The sequence below is a fragment of the Gigantopelta aegis genome, chromosome 4 (assembly GCF_016097555.1).
Source record: "Gigantopelta aegis isolate Gae_Host chromosome 4, Gae_host_genome, whole genome shotgun sequence".
NCBI lineage: Eukaryota > Metazoa > Mollusca > Gastropoda > Neomphalida > Peltospiridae > Gigantopelta > Gigantopelta aegis.
This window is the reverse complement of record NC_054702.1, coordinates 35243314-35261286: the sequence shown is the minus strand read 5'-3', so window position 1 is coordinate 35261286 and position 17973 is coordinate 35243314. Positions and strand designations below refer to the sequence as shown.

The 17973-nt window shown below is 38.0% G+C and overlaps 1 protein-coding gene and 1 long non-coding RNA gene across 2 annotated transcripts; both read left to right on the top strand.

Annotated features, from left to right (window-relative positions):
• Positions 1–15: 15 nt before the first annotated feature.
• On the top strand, positions 16–7469 carry LOC121370471. Its single transcript, XR_005957687.1, has 3 exons — positions 16–671; positions 1559–1630; positions 2058–7469. It is a non-coding gene; the product is annotated as an uncharacterized LOC121370471 (long non-coding RNA).
• A 9271-nt stretch (positions 7470–16740) lies between these two features.
• LOC121369811 lies at positions 16741–17771 on the top strand. Its single transcript, XM_041494885.1, has 2 exons — positions 16741–17373; positions 17529–17771. Exons 1-2 carry the CDS (start codon positions 16741–16743, stop codon positions 17769–17771), a joined length of 876 nt encoding a protein of 291 aa, XP_041350819.1.
• Positions 17772–17973: the final 202 nt, after the last annotated feature.

The window sequence follows — 17973 nt, the reverse complement described above, 5'->3', positions numbered from 1 at the left end:
ATATGAAATGGCGTGTCCGGTTTCAAAACATTTCAAACCCATAACCACCTAGTAGAGGTACTTATGATCTGTTTTATTTTTATTATATACCCTCTAATTATTTTCTAGCAGAAAGCCTGAAAGAGGACAATACAATTGAATTGAACTAAAATTCCACAAGGATGAGGTTTTAAATTACAATTTGTTCACTTGCAGCTCTTTTCCATCTACCATTCAGTCTATGTATATGTTTTATTGCCATGATACACATTACTCGTGCATTTCTATGTCCAAAGTATGGTTACTCTAACCTTGTGTTAGTGTAATATTTTTCTTGTAAGTATTTATTTTATAAATACATATTACAGTTTGGATTTTGTTTTAAGTGGTTACCATAGATTGTTTTAAATCACGATTCAACATATCTCTTCAATTACAATTTGTTTTTTTAATCAGTGTTTTGTTTTTAAAAGTTCTGTTAACCATTGGTTAAGCTGACTAATGTTTGAACAAGTGTGTCTTGGATTTTGTGTAATGCAACCCATCATTCTGTTTGAATAGGGTAAAGGAACGTTTCCATGTGAAGTGTCGGTTTTGGACATCCATAATGATCTCGAATGGAACCCACAAGTATCCACACTCAATGTCTGGCCTCTGTACATTTCAGATGACGGCAATGTCATGTACTACAGGTGAGGGTTAACCTTCGACTACTGGATTAATTTTTGACAAAAAACACGTTGAGTGGGTACAAGTTTATAAATTTTACTCACATATATTCACTTGAATGTTTTATAAACACATAAAGTAAAGTTCATATGTGAATCGTTAAGTATTATTTTTGTGGGTTTTTCAAATTTGTACTATATTTTAGATCAGTTAAAGTTCATCAAAATTAAGCAAAAAATCAGGCAGTATTTATGTTGTCAAGCGAAAATACTTGCCGAAAACCACTTTTTCAACTCAAAATTTAAAGGTATTTTCTTTTTAAAAAAACAACAACTAAAGATACAGGAAACTGAGTTGTCTTCCATTTCCAGTTATCTAATTGTTTTGGTAAGTGTCGTGGCAAAACACCGGGAAATATGAAGTAGGGATGCACTGTATACAGTGTATAGTATGTCGACTGGCATGATGCCAGCCGAGATATCTTGCCTGCAGTAGTCAGAAGGTTAATTAAATAATTATTTTTTATTCACAAAGATCAAGATTGGTCTTATGTGCAGTATACGTTTAGATTGCTTAGGAAACGAGGAACTCGGGATTAGAAGGGGGAAAAAGTCAATTACAGTTTCAGCATAGATATGACTGCACATACAAGTATACTAAATAGTTGTGTAAATAGATTACAAGAGCACTTTGTTTTTTAGTTGTTCCGACTTAATTCATTTGAATTTTAAAAAATCTCTTTAGTTCACTTAATTCAAAGATTTCTGGGTGTTTTTTTTATCCTTGAAGGTTTTTTGAAAGTTTAATTTTGTGGTGGGTTTTTATGTGATCACTCGGCTAAGAAGGAAATAAAACAAATTCTAAGTATTGTTTTTAATTTAGTTATTATATATGAAATTTAATTCTTCAGGGACAAAACTGAGGAACTAATGGAATTGTCAGATGACAAAAAGAAGGAAATACAACAAAAAGAAAATTTGAGGTAAGCAAAATATTTTAATCATGCAAACAAATATATTTTTGTAATGAAAAGAAATGCATGTATGTAATAACCTGTGAATCATAATTCAGCCACATATTGCATTTCCTCAGTTTCTTATTGAATTACAGACATAGGAATTGAAATGTGTTACTGAATGAGATTTCTAATGGATATTTCAAATAGTAATATATGAAAATTAGATTTGAGAACAAATTAACAAATTAAATGTGGTTCATCCTTCATAAGTTACTCTCCTTCAGTGTGGTTAACCCTTTATGTAAACATTTAAAAAAATATATAATTGTGTTAATCCTTTACAAGTTATTGTGTGATTAACCCTTTTTGTAAACATTTGTTTTTTAAATAATAAAAATTGTGAAGTTTATGAACATGAAAATAATAAATCTTATATTTTTTCCCTTTGCAGTAACCGACTGAGTTACTCTCCTCGTAAAGAACGGGCTCTCAAGATATACACAGATGACCCGCCTCCCTCGTCCAGTTCCAAGTCGTCACCAGATGTTGACTGAAAGACTGGCCTGAAGACAAGCACTGGTGTCCTTCCACCCCTCGTCCACTCATACATCGTCTCTGGATTTTCATTGAGAGGGTCGTGTGTGTTTACACTGATAACCATATCACTGCATACAGACATAGGCAAATGATAAACCCACAACGTGCAGAAAAACTACATTCTTACCCAGTCTGAACAAGGTTTTTTGTCAACATTTGTTCAGTGAACATGTGGGTCTTATATCGAGGTTTTAAATTAAGAAGAAATTAGGTGGTATCCAGGAATCTTTATTCTCCCTCCACGATATATCAAGATATGTTAGAAGTGCTGCAGTTTTTGTTGTGTAAGAGCATTGCTGGTACAATGTGTTGCTGTGTGGAATGTTTCAATAATATGTTGTCACCTTCAGTATGGTCTCCGTTAGGTACTTCATTTTATCTTTGATCCATTTCTTCATTATATAATTGACAAAATTCTGCTTTATATGATAGCAGATATGAATAATATTTTAAAACATTATTAATAAAAATTAAAAAGAAAATTGGTCCTGAATTTTTGGTATTAAATTTGGAAACTAAGCGCTTGTAGTTTGTGTTAATAGCAAAACAAATGCGGACTCTTAAGTAATACATAATAAATATTTGTATTTATGTGGATTACAGCCCAGAAATGGATGAAAAATACATGGTTATGTTTTACACATTTATTTTTTAATTTAACATTATACCTGTTAAAAAAGAAAGAAAGAAAAAGATGTATTACAAAAGAAAAAATGTACAATGGTCACATTTAAGTAAAAGTGAAACAAAGTATTGTTTGATAGTTGGATTCCATATTTTGTGATATCAATATACTGTCTAGTTTTTAATCTGTTAATATTTAATCTTGTAATGTTTTGCTATAGTATTAGATTATCAATAAATGTTACTGTAAACATGGTATAACTCTTTTGTAGTGATTTCATTTCAAGGGCTGACAACCAGCTGGAAGTTCAGTCAACTGCTTGTTGCTAACGTTCGCTAGACTAATATTTACGCTACACAGTAAACAGAATTGCCACTTCGGGAACCAATCAAACAGTTCGCGAACATTACGAAATGTTCACTGGCTGAACTTGGGGCAGGCGTCATTTTACTAAGCAATCTTAGCGCTAAAATTGTCTTTAGTGCATAAGATAGTTAGGCACTTATGGTGATGTTAACACTAAGTTCACATCAAAAACAGGGCCCAGACGTGGTAACGTCCATTCTTTGCAAAAATAACATTAGTGCACGAGTACTCACTTTCAGACAATGTAAACGGTGGACAAATTAATTGAATACATTTTGTGCAATAAGAATCATTATATATTAAAGGACAGGAATGTTTGACAACATCTTGGCATATTTTATACTACGGCTCTCTGGTGTCTAACATGGTTATTATGTTGCGTTCATTTGGTGGTCGTGAACACCAAGTGAAGAGCATTCATGCGAATTATAGACAATCTGCACTGTCATTCCAACTGTCATTCCAATCTCACACACACCAGCTCATAATTGCAAGAATGATCCGTGTTTGTTCAGCCTTTTTTTTTTTCCTACCACGAGTTGTAAATATTGAGACAGAAAATCCTACCCTAGTTCACAAGTTGTGTTCACAGGTTATTTCGCAAAACAAACACTCTTCACAACTTGTAAATTGGGAAATGTGATATTCACATTCTCTGATGAATGCATCATTATAACCATTGGTCTAGATCCTGAGAGAGAAACACTACGGACTGCCGCATAGGCTAATCCTACCAACCAGCAGCTTGATAGAGAATACTACATGACCGGCCGTTAAGATACAATTTATCTTACAAGAAGTTGTTTTAAAATGTATCTAACGATCTTACATGATCTTCAAAAAACAGTTTTAAACTAAATTTAAACACTTTTCCAACTAAAACCTATGTACGGTCCTAGCGCTTAAAGTTAATTTGTGCATCACAGACAAGTCAATTTCAGGTTAACTTGTACGTAACATCTAGTGGTCAGTTTCTACGTGCTTTTTCACTGGGTGTTATGCCATTGGTGACCTGGTCATCACCTAGGTGCAGCACAGTCATATGTCTGTAAAATGTTATCGCACGTGTATGTGTTAACAAGTATGTGTTATCAAAAATAACGAATAATGTTCTCACCAGCAGGTGTGTAAGAAAGATCATTTATAAACACATTCCCAGAGCCTTGGGACACTAAAAAGGAGGCTGATCTATTGAACCTCGGGCTAGTGTTCCACCAGTGAGTTCCAATACATAGAGAGGTGGCTTGTAACTCACTGGTGGAGCATAACCTCTATATATTTGAGACAAACTTATCCGAAAAGTCATGCCTTGTGACTTAATTATCACCCACGTTTTATTAACTTTGTGTTTTTTTAGAAATATGTATTGCATGTAAAGAGATTATATTAACTTAAATTTAATAATTTATTGGAATAATTAACATGAAAAGAGCACCGGAGAGCTATCAATAGTGGATGCAGTCACAGAAGATGTGTGTAATTTTAACTTTAACAATACTAACAAGACGAGATGAGAATATCCTTGGGAACAAGGATATAAGATCTTGTAAAAAAAAATTACTGGCCTTGTGTTTGCAGTGTGGTTTTAAACTAAACTATATTTGTATGTATGTGTGTGTTGTATGTATGCATAGGAATTTTAATCTTTTTTACATTAAATTTGATAATGGCCACTGTTATTCATTGTACATGTATTAGTTTTCTAGAATCATTTTTAATGCCAAATTGTTAGATCCATGTGGTGTATCTTGTGTGTTGGTAGGGGGTTGGGATGTTAATGCAGTTGCCATTATCACATTTGATGGTAAGATGTCAAATCCCAGTGATGAGTGTATACATTTACTTAGAAATGTGTTAGTTAAACAAATATGATCAACAAATTTGTACTTCAGTTAAAAAAATATTTGAAACACATCTCATTAAACGATGTATGTGTCTTAACCAGTCAGATTTTTATGGTCACCTCAAAAGCAAGCCATTCATGGTTTTCGATAAGCTTGTTTTAAGCTACATGTATACTTCAAAAATATAAAGGTTTATAAAATATTACATACATGTAAAAAAAAAACGTTATCTGTAATATGTTCTGCTTCACTGACGGTTTCAAATAAAGTGAAATTCTGTTAAAATACATACTAACTTGCATTTCAAAGATTCCCACCCTTACCTGCATGACTAAAATAGGTCAGCATGACACATTCCCTCCATAAATGAGAAAAGTATCACGTTTTATTGTTCAATCATTTAACGAGAGTTGATATTTAAAATTACACCACTACATTTGAACAGTGAGGTAGCCAAATACAGTACAGTCATTTGCTGTGGCTATCAACTGTATTTAGTGAGGTAGCCAATATGGTTGTCATTTGCTGTGGCCATTAACTGTATTTAGTGAGGTAGCTAATACGGTTGTCATTTGCTGTGGCCATTAACTGTATTTAATGAGGTGACTAAATATGATACTGTCATTTGCTGTGGCCATCAACTGTATTTAGCGAGATCCCTAAATACAGTACTATCATTTGCTGTGGCCATTAACTGTATTTGTCATATCTATAGATTGTTTTGTCTATGTCTATATGTATTGGAGTCGGAAGCTTTGGAATATATTTGTGAAATTAAATTAATTAAATTATTGCAGCAGTGTCTAGCAAGCTTTCAGTCATGGTGCTATCAATCATAACATCAGTTTTAGAAGCAGAAATTTAAATGTTTATTTGGGTTATCAATTGGTTTGGCCTGAGGAGTTCTCAGAATGTGTATATGCATTTAGTTTTTAATATTTGGTGCATTTAGTTTTTACACCAATAAAATCAAACGATTATCTTTGTAATAACTGCAATTTGTTTATTATACATATTATATGTATTGTTTTCCAGTGTTGCCCAATCATAGCAACTTATTACTGAAAATTTGAATTGTAGATAGATGGTCCCAACAAATTTCAGTACAAAGATCTTGAATTGTTTGGCAAGTTCACCTATATGATAAGAAATATTGAGAATTATTTTATTTGCAATTACTGACCAAAATATTTTGGTGCTGGGCAGCAATCACCTGCAAAATGAGGTGTAAAACATTTATGAAATTTATATTCCTCCTGCCTTTTTTTTGGGAGGGGGTGTAAAACTGTTCGTAAAGTTTCGCATGCACTTGTAATAATTTCTATTTATAAACTTAATTCAAAGTAACCATATATGACTGGCACAGACTAGACAATACTATTGGTGGTGAAGGTTGGTTCTAATAAATATTTGTCTGGCAGAATGGAATTTGCAACAATTAACAATTTGTACTTTTTTTCTTTAGTTTTTTTGACGTCAAATTCAGCTTAAATTCAAGATTGGCTAATACATGAGTAGATAAATAAATGAACAGCTATAATGGATTTAAATATGCAAGACTGAAATTGTGACTACTTACATTTGAAAAATCTAAATGTTTCTTCAAAGGTTCAGTCCGTAGTCTATTTTATATAGCACATTTTCAATCGGAGACAAATTGTCTAAAAATGTAGAGATGGTGACAAAGATTCTAACTGGTTTTTAATATATTATTTACAGATGAAAATGTGGATTTTTTGTTTTCCTTAAAAAAATTGGTTTTTGCACTACCAAAAATGTTCCTGTTCTTTAATAAAAAGCTTGCATCAATGCCCAGAGTTTCAAAACCTTACTCTTTTTTTTTCTTCACATTTTTATCTATATATTGGAACCAATTATGCATTTCACTCCCTAATACAAAAGTGTTCCCAGCTATGTATAGTAAATACCCCCCTACCCCTCCCTCAAGTTAGACAAGTGGATTTAAAAGATGTGCAGGATGTGTTATCACTTTTATAATTAATATCTTGTTACGACAGGTCTAGTGTACAAAGCATTCCAGTGTTGTAGCTTGTTAGACAAGTCTGTTCTATGTGATAGATTACTTTCTGTTTATATCGCTGCTTTTCACACTACAGGGTTCATAGTGCGAACCCCGACAACCTTGGTTACAGTTCATCTTTGTTAAAAGCTCCTCATTGGTATATATTTTTCATACTGTAAGATGTAATGAGCATGTCAGAAAGCCATATACTTTTTCTTTATTCTTGTGATCTCGGATATTGTGATTTAGGGGTTTTTTGTGTGTGTTTTTTTTTATGTTGATTGAACATAGGGCCTAATTGTTGAAGCAAAAGATAAACAATGAATATTGCAAATGTATGTTTATTCTAGTTGGCAAGTTTATGTTGTTCCCAGGCAATTAAGAATAAACATGTTAAAACAGTTAAAACCAAGTGTTGTGTGCATTTATTTTTTGATATGAAATGTAGAATCTGATGAGAAAATATTGAATATATAGGCTATAATATCATACAATCACAAACTTCCTCAGAAATCCACACACACAGTAACACTGAAATCACTTTAACCCTTTCAAGTCGGTCTTCACTTTCACTTTTCACTAATTCAACTTTTGACAACTGCAATAGTAATTGTCGGAACCGAACATACGGGTACTTCGACCCCTGGCCGCCATTGTTTATTGCTTGATGCGGTGAAGCTTTTCCTTAGTGGTAGCACCAAACCAATTAATTTCCGGTTGGGTGAAAGTTCGAGGTGCACCGCCTATTGATAGAGAAGTTAACATCACAAGTCCTGTGATTGGTTATAAATGTGAGTGTGTTGGTTGTTTCATCTGGGCTAAAATGTATGCAATTTTACCACCGTGTCAGGTAGCCGTGTGCTTGGAACATGTATGGGGTACCTGTAAAAAAAAAAAAAAAAGTACTCAAATTTTGTGCAAAACTAGGGGTGTTTTATAAACATCTGGTTATACCGAAAATGAGCCATGAAAGGTATATTTTCTGCTTTGAGGTAGGGGTTGTAGTACTGATATTTATGGGTTATAGTTTGGTTGATATATTGCATGTAATGTTTTTAAACACAAACGTTAACATGGTCGCCTATGGGATTTTAATTGATATAGTCCAACCTAGTTACCTATGATTTGATAGTGAATTGAGGCAACTTTCGTCGATCATTTACAGCAGTTAACGGCCAAGATGCCTAAAACATTTTGTGCAGTTGGCTGCATTGATCATAAAATGATGTTAAAAAAAATATCGTTTTATAAATTTCGAAAAGAAGAGACCAAACGCCGCTTCTGGGTAGATGCACTAAAACGTGACAAACCTGATGGAACGCCATGGCTTCCCACACAGAATGTGACTACGTTGAGTTTAATGTTGTTGCTTGTCGACAATAACCGACGTTAATAGTAACCAAAATGGTTAAAGCATGTGCATTGATCCAAATTCCACATTATACTGTAAATAAAATACACAATTCCATCGACTTCCAATGAACAAAGAAACGGATGCATCCAATTCTTGAATAAAGAGTATACTCTTTTTATCATCAAATTTGTGTGGTCTTCATTTTTCATTTAATCTAATTTTAGAGTTGCTTGGACATTCTCTATACTTGTATTTGCCATACTTCGACTACTACATCTTATTTATTTATTTATTTATTTGTTTATTTATTTTTAAATTTTAAAATAAAAGTATATACCGTTAAATTACACACATATAGGCCTATATAATAATTATAAGTTCTTGTTTAAACTTTAATTTTATTATTTTTTATTTCTTTTTGCAAATGTGCCTGCAGCAGGCCTGCAATACGAAAATATAGGTTGTTTTCTTCTACTCTATATAAATATGGCTTCTCGTCATTTGGTGCAAAAATCATGGCCATAGGTTAACAGAAACTGGGAGAAATTTTGACGAAGTGTGGTAGGGGTTAAAAAAAAAAAAAAACCCACTTAATAACGGGTATGACCACCTCTTGAATTGACCACTGCAGTGCATCGCAGGCGCATAGAATTGACTAAAGTGTTGATTTCTGCCTGTGGAATATTGTTCCATTCCTGAATGAGCGCTTGACGAAGTACTTTGACGTTAGTGGGTGGGTTGGGACGACGCCTCAATCGTCTGTCCAGACTATCCCAGACATGCTCGATGGGGTTGAGATCAGGACTTTTAGCGGGCCAGTCATCAATGAAATCAATGTTATTTGTCCTAATAAAATTTACAGTGTCTCTAGCTGTATGAGAGGTGGCATTATCATGCTGAAAAATCGAGATGTTGGCGTTGTTATGGAACAGAGGAATGACGTGATGAGCGAGAATGTCAATGCGGTAACGTTGAGCATTTAAATTGCCATCAATGACGACTAGTGGTGAACGATAACCATGGGCAATGGCTGCCCAGACCATGACACAACCCCCATCCCCGAAACGACCTCGTTCAAGAACACAACAGTCAGCATAGCGTTCATTTCTCCTACGGTAGACGCGCACCCTGCAATCACCACGTTGTAAAGAAAATCTGGATTCATCCGAAAAAAGAACGGTATTCCAGCGTCGCCGTATCCAACGAGTGTGTACATGTGCCCAATTAAGACGATTTAGACGATGACTTTGCGTTAAAATGCATCCGACGTAAGGAATTCGTGCGTGTAAACCGTTCTCCCGCAGACGATTACGAACAGTTTGCCCACTGATTCGGTTATTATGAGGCCCAGGTGTGTTAGCAGCAGTAGCAGTGGCAGTTTGGAATCGATTGCGCAAATGCGTGTTCATGATATAGCGGTCTTGACCACGCATTGTAACACGCGGACGTCCACGACGTGGCAAGTCGTTGGTGCTTCCTGTCGTTCGAAATCTTACACGAAGATTTCGTATCGCTCGACTAGAACTCCCAACATGCCTTGCAACGTCTTCTGTTGACATGCCAGCATAAAGCATGCCAATCGCTCGTTCGCGTAAATTATTGGGCATTCTTGGCATACTAAAAATGCTACAATGTTAAAAACGTTAATTTATTTACAAATTTTGAAGCGTTTTCGTTCACTTGACAACAGTGTCAGTAAGACAAGTAAAACAAATTGACCGAATGCTAAACGGGACATGTCGAACCATGCATGCACGTGCAAATTGAATTTCACGTTGTCGACGATTAACAGTGCAAAAATAATGGATAAAATTCATGAATCCTGATAATACAGCTCAAGGCTAATACTACTTATATAATTTCATTACACAATGAATTCTTTAACACAACAAATACTACATGTACAAATCGGAAGTTTCTTTTTTTGTTCAGTATAATATAACGCACGTGCTTTGTATGCTGCACGTACGTTTCATGAGCGCCTGGCCAGTGCAGTTGAATCGTATGTGTCTCGTATAAAAGATTATTGTATTGTTTGTGGTGTATTCTATCACTGGAGATTATATATTGAAGTATTGGATTATATTAATAATAAGTATTAATATACTGGTGTAGTAAGTATTTCCATATTTGACAGATCGGTTAATTATTAAATGTAAATATAACAAATGTCTTTACAATTAAGCGTTATGCATTTTATTTACATTTAGAAGTACATGTGTATTTTATTTTGACAACAAGTACGTTACGGGACGTTAGTTGGTAGTGTATTGCCTGTATAATTACTCAAGTGTTTAATAAAGGCAGATCATGTTGTACATGTTATTTATATCCCATGGTATGATTCAATCATATTTGAATTATGAATTATGTATATGATTGAATATTGACTGTTTTATGTGTGTATTTTAACTATTTAAGCCTGTGATATTTATTGTCTATTGTCTTTACAGGGTCGTTTATTTCGTTGTACTATCTATACTGCGTGTGTGCGGAAGTTCAATCATTTGTTAATAAACTGTGAACCCTTCCGGTGACTCGTTTGTCGTCAGAGTACCGTTATACATGCGTCCCTGAACGTATGGAAAGCAGACTTGGACGCCTGCTCATCACCACAAGTGATAATATAACCGTCTCAGTTTATTTTCAAAGACGCATTTCAGACGCATGTTTATTCCATTATTTCATGATCGCCATGTCCTAAGTTATTTGGACGCATGGAATCAGTTAGCCAAGTGAAACAATCCGTCACTCATAATCCCGCCACGATCTCCAATATCGTTCCCACTATAAAACTATTGTAAACAATTAGTGAAAATCACCATGGTCGTCTGGTGGAATTGTGGGAATGACAAGACGAGTCTATATTATGAAAGGTATACAGGACGTTACGGTTGATTAAGGTATATTCTCTCAGGCCCAAACGCCATCGGAAATCCTCGTATGGCCAACGTACGTCACAATGGGGTTTTCGTAAGCAGAGCATGGGCTACGTTACTAACACTGGAGCCGTGTTAACAGATGACGTGTACCTTACTATAGTGGAGAGATTAAATGTCACAATAACTTAAAGGTCCACAATCATGGCACATTATTAATACACAGTATATAAAACAAATGCATAAACATTACAGTATTAAAAATAAAAACCAAAAATACCATCCCAGTTATTAATAAAGTGACTTTTTGTAAAACGCTTGGGGAAAAAACCCACTGCTAAGTCGATTTGACCCGCATCAGATCTGTGACGTAACATCAGGCGTTCTGTTAGTAGGTCAACATGCCGACAGCAGAGAATGATTGTTCGAAAAATAGCAGATGCTTAACAGACGCTTGTTTGACATTTTGATCTTAACACATTACATCTACTCTAATAGTACCTGGATTGGTGAGGAAGTGGTATATAAGCACGTTAACCTAGTTACCTACCTACCTGTGAAAAGCAGGACATAAGTTCAGTCCCCTCTTTTGAAAGTGGGATATTAACATTTGACTGTAATAAAAATATGTGTTCAGATCAATACGCATTTAAAATAACAAGCAGAATAAATAACATTATTTTATTGATTAATATCACATAAAATAGGGATCTGAATTTATTGTCTTAGACAGATCGGTATGATGCAATGAAGGTATGATCACATACAAATAATAATACGATTTATCTTGCTACCTACACCCGTTACTACAGGTGTTGTTCATCGGCACTCAGAGGCGCGATTATTTCATAACACTTTCTGTGGTGTCCTAATTACCGGTGAACTGCCGTCATTGTTAGGTGACCACCGGCAGAACGTAGGTATGATTGCATGCCGGTATAGACGGTATAGGGGCAAGATCGCTATAATTACTAAATGAAAGCTTCTTTTGTTCTTGAATTTGCATCCGAAGTCCAGAGTAGAAGGCATCCAGTGTCGACAGATTTTTTGTTTCCTAATAAATTAACGCTAGCTGAACGGGACTTTAAAACTCTGGCGGTTTACAAATAATGCCGTTTAGATAGATGCCGGTTTGGACAGTCCACACACACACACACACACACACACACACACACACACACACACACACTCTCTCTCTCTCTGTGTGTGTGTGTGTGTGTGTGTGTGTGTGTGTGTGTGTATACAGAAACGCAAAAACAACTTTTCATTGCAAATGACGACAAACTATTAATGAATTGATGGATAATGTAATATGACATTAATGACTGGTATTCATGAGATACATTCACATGGAAACATGGCCAGTTATCATCAGTAATCGAGTTGCATTCATAATCGAAAAGTCCCCCCCCCCCCCCCCCCATATCAAGGTCAGTATCTGGTGTGTCCACCATTGGCCCGTGAGCATGCGCGAAGACGACGGGGAAAGGATTGGCACAAACATCTCAAATAAGCCACAGGAATGTTCCTCCACTTCTCCTTCAACGTCTGTGCAAGCTCAGCGACGTTACGCGGTGGTGGCTGGCGGTGACGTACACGACGTCCTAATTCATCCCACATGTGTTCAATTGGGTTCAAATCCGGTGAAACGGCGGGCCTGTTCATAACGGTGATGCCGGCTTGTTGCAGGAATGCCTGGGTAATTCTTGCAGTGTGTGGACGGGCATTGTCTTGTTGAAACAGAAGGGGACCTCCTGGTCTTCGGTGACGGCGCTAAAGTGGCTGGAGAACTGGTCTTAGAATTACGTCAACATAACGCTGGGATGTAAGGGCATCGTGGACAATGATGAAATCACTCCTGAAATCACAGTTGATTGCCCCCCATACCATCAGGCAACCGCCGCTAAATCGATCACGTTCCCTCACACATCCGTCAACGTACCGTTCATGGAGTCTCCTGTACACACGTGCTCTTCCATCGGCAAAGGAGACAGAGAAACGGGACTCATCTGAGAAAACAATGCTTCGGTAAAAGGCTGGTGGATGATTACCATTCTGGAGAGCAAACTGTAGTCTCACAGCACGATGTCGCGGTGTCATGATGTTACCGTTGTACGGGCGTCTGTATCTGAGTTCAGCCGTTCTGAGTCGACGGATGACCGTCATCGGATGGATAGGCCTTCCATGACGTCCTATCGTGTTGCTTGCAGTCATCGTCGTAGTTCTGAACCGGTCACGGAGGTGGTGTCGTCGAATCTGCCGATCTTGGCGTTGGGTCGTAACGGGACGTTGACCAGGTAGAGGTCGATCACGGACACTCCCGGTCTGTTGATGACGTTCAACGAGTCGTCCAATAGTTTATGGATGGACTCTGAAGGTCCTAGCAACTTGGCTTTGCGAAGTCCCCCCTTCAACCATGCCCAACGCTCGCTCCCTTTGTTCTTCTGTGAGTCTGGCATTCTTAATGTGACAAGGAATATGACACCGTTACGTGACTATTATGTGTCCACATACTGGCATTTCACGTGCATTGCATGCAGCATGACTGAGCATGTACTGAACGCATTTTACACCATTTTGTGTTTCTGCTACTGTATGTGTAACGAGAACAAAACCAGGATTAAAACCCAGACAAAAGTACCAATCAATGGCTTCCTCTCATAAATTCTTATTTTAAGTCCAATAAATATATTTTTCATTAATCACAACAAAATAATGAAAAATATATGTTTTGCGTTTTCATTGTGTCAGTATATATATATATAGTCTTATTCAACTTACTGTGCTAGCACAACAAATATGCTATTCAACCTGAGTCATACCTTCACACTGCAGAATTCTCTCGGATATGTGCAATGCTATCCTTGCACGGGCTACCTGTAACTTCATTCTCAATTCTGCGGTCCACCTGTCAACACTTGTTTACGTTTTGGCAAAAAGCTTTCTTTACTTTGTGTTTGTTTGGGGTTGGGGGTTTTTCGGTTGAACTTGACATACGGCTGGTAGTTGGGAATTCTGTGTTGAATTTACCATGTCCGACGCGAGTTCGTTGATAGCTAGCGCACGGAAAGTTTGTGCGCGAGATGGTTGTCTATTTCCTTTACAATGTAAAGACTCACATGTGTTGTGTCCGGACTGTCGGTCTTGTTCCCAACACCGTCAGTGTGAGATTGCGCCACGTGGTCTCCTGACCAGTGGGTTCGCTTCGGTTCACAGACTCAGGTTTTGGGTACCAGCAAAATCTTGTCGGCTGCTTCGGCAGTATTCGGCAAGTCGGACTTAGTGGGTAGGTCCCATAAGTCTGTAGACACTTCGAAGAGTGTCTGGAAAGGGGGAAAACACAAGTGTGTTTCTTCGTCGGTCCGTGTTACGAGTACAGATACCGATACTTCAGGAGCGCCCCTCCCCCCCCTCCCCCCGGGCTCCTATTGTGACCATGGTACGTGAGCCGTCTTCGTTAGTGATGGTGCCCTCTTCTGTTTGTGTGCTTCGACTTTGCCTCGGGTGTCGCCACCGTCTTTACGGTTACCTTTACAAACAGAATGGGGGAAGGGTGGAGTCGTCGTGGCACCGATTTTGACGACTTCATCGGTTACCGAGCACATGCACTCCATTGTGCATAGCTCCACTGCTTCGTCCGCAGAGCAGGTGGCCCCGACTTTGCCTTCGATTGCTGACAGTCGCTTCGGCACCTCACCATTCTCAAGGCACGAGGAGAGTTCTGCCAGTTTGCTTCGCACTGAGCCAATTGTGCCGATGCCAGGATCCGTCTCTGATGGCATCCCGACCGATGTTTACCGATGGGTGGAGGACTCATCCCGTTTGGGTCCTCCGTTTGCATGTGTTTACCCCAAGGGTCCGGTGACTTCAGTAGCAACAGACATGTCCTCACAGTTTGCACTGTCTTTGGTCCCTACCTCTTCAACTTTACTCGATAGAGGACGAGGTTTGCGCAGATATCCCTCGGCTGGGGGTGGTCTGTGGCCGCAAACTCCGACCGTTCCGCACTTGGCGCAGGAATGACCGTTAGGCTTTCAGGAAATATTTCGGAGTTTTGTAGACTTTTTTAACGCTTCGCCTCAGTTGGGATCATTGATTTCACAGACGGGACCGTCGGTTGCGGCTCCCATTCCTCCCCCCCCCCCCCCCCCCCCCCCCCCCCATCCCCTGGTTTTCCACCAAAACCAGCAGAAACTGCGTCTTGACAGCAGTTTGTCGATGCAGTTAGGGATTGTTGTTCGGTTCCTATTGTTTCCGTCTCGGGAGATGCAGCCTCTATATGACATTATCAAGACAACTGTAAGGGTCGAATTTGTCCAAGGCATACCCAATGACTTCGAAAAAGATGGTCATTTGGATCCCAGAATCAGAAATCTCATTGTGTTGTACGACCTGATGTCTACAGCTGGAAAAGACTCTTGTATCACTGACCTGTTCACAGAAGGAAGTCACCACAGAAACTTATCCATCATCGCCATCAACCAGAACCTCTCTAACAGCAATGACCCAACACAGAGGAGAAACTGCCATTACCTGGTGTTGTTCAACAACCCCATCGACAAGCAGCAAGTCATGACGTTGGCCCAACAGATGTATCCAGGACATACTGAAATGTTTATGCATCAGTATGAAGATGCTGTGAAAGAGCCATATGGTCACCTCTTTATAGATCTGAAGCCTTTGACCCCTGCTGCAGAACAATTACGACCCAATGCTCTGGACAAAAGAAGTGAAATTCCTGACACTGGAGAAGAGGTGACAAATTCTGTAAAAGGGGCGAACAGTTAAGAGATCATTCTTATTCAGACCTTCAAAGTGAGCAGACGTGTGCAGAAGAGCTCCCCGGAATGCATGCTTGTGATGATTGTGGATTAGTGTTCAGGACGTTCACGATCTGCAGAGATATGTGAAAACATGGTGTCCAGAAAATGGTGGAGAACCTCCTTCAAAACGAGTTAAATATGAAGAAAGGAATAATGATATCTATGATGAGTGGGAAACAGCTGGATTGGATTATCTGTGGGAGCTCACCTACAATTGTTATAAAGAGGAGATGGCTGAAGACCGTCAAAATTATTTGGACAAGGGAAGATCTGAACAATGGGTGGATCAAAAGATAGCCAAGTCATGGGAGCAGACTTATATGAATACATTAGCTAATACACTACTATTTACTCAGTGCTCCTCAGGATCCTCTCTGATGAAACCGATTCTAGCTAGAATCGAAAAAATGGAACGCCATACAGAGTATACTGCACTCAAAGAGAGAATTAAACCACTACTGAAGTCAGTAGCTGAGAAAGTTAGTTCTCACATTGACATAATAGATGAGAAATCAGACAGTGCGGAAGAAGACTCTGATGATGAAGATATCAACTAGACTATATAAAACGTCTCCTTTGTAAATAAGTATTACAATTGTTGACACCACTCAAGAGTTAGGATCATGTGGGAAGACTACTTGAAAGACATTTATTATGATCCAACCAACCCAGCTAGTTTTTCTGTTTCAGATAAACTGTATAGATATGTCAGAAGAGCCGTGAAGTATGTCATCAGCAAAAACAATATCAGAAAATGGCTGCAAAGACAAGAAGCTTATAGTTTACAACGCCCAATCAGAAGAAAGTTTGCCAGAAACAAGATTGTAGTTACTGGAATTGATGACCAGTGGTCAGCTAACCTCATGGACATGGTGAAATGTTCCAATTATAACAGAGGTTATACATTTGTGTTGGTGGTGATCGACGTGTTTTCCAAACACCTATGGTTGGGACTATTGAGAGATAAGAAAGGCCTGATAGTGTCTAGAGCTTTGGAAGATGTAGTTCAAGAGGGGAGACAACCAAAACGAATTCACACGGATCGAGGTCAAGAGCTCAGAGCTCGAGAGGTTCAGAGACTCTTCAAACAAAGAAATATTCAGCATCTACTCACCAACAACGAAATCAAAGCAGCTGTGGCAGAAAGAGTTTTAAAAACCACCAAGACAAGGATATACCGGTACTTTACCTATGAGTACGTCGATCGTCTGCAGACTTTGCCAACAGTTATAACTTCATCTATCACAAGACAATCGGTATGGCTCCAAACAAAGTCACTGCTGAGAAAGAAACCAACATTTGGTGGAAAATGTATTGGCCCAAGGAGGAAGTGAAAACAAAGAAGAAGCACTTCTGATTCAAGGTTGGAGATAAAGTGAGACTCACTCATCTGAGGAATGTATTCACTCAGGAATATGACGAGAAGTGGACAGGAGAAATCTTCACCATCAGCTATGATGGTGATGAAATTTTGGGAACCTTCTACCAGCCTGAACTCCAACAGATTGATGCGAAAGAAGACAATCTCTGGAAAGTCGAGAAGATTCTAAAGACAAGAGGACGTGGACTAAACAAAGAACACTATGTCAAGTGGTTGAACTGGCCTAACAAATGTAATTCTTGGGTGAAGGCATCTGACGTTGAACACTTGTAAATGCTACAATAATTGTATAGAAGTATGCATAGAATTAGATCAATATATTGTAAGAGTGGACGCAGGACCCCCATGACCTGTGATCCACTCGTGATGAACATGGGGAAATAAATAGTGGAAATGTATTTTTGTCTTATGTTATTTATTAACAGCGTAATAGCCATCTTTTATGTTAATACATCTCTTGACATTGAACTTAGTG

Coding starts and splice junctions, on each gene's coding strand:
- LOC121369811 (XM_041494885.1), top strand. CDS start 16,741: ATGTGGGAAGACTACTTGAAAGACATTTATTATGATCCAACCAACCCA. Junction 17,374..17,528: donor CATCTATCACAAGACAATCG/GTATGGCTCCAA, acceptor GTATTCACTCAG/GAATATGACGAGAAGTGGAC.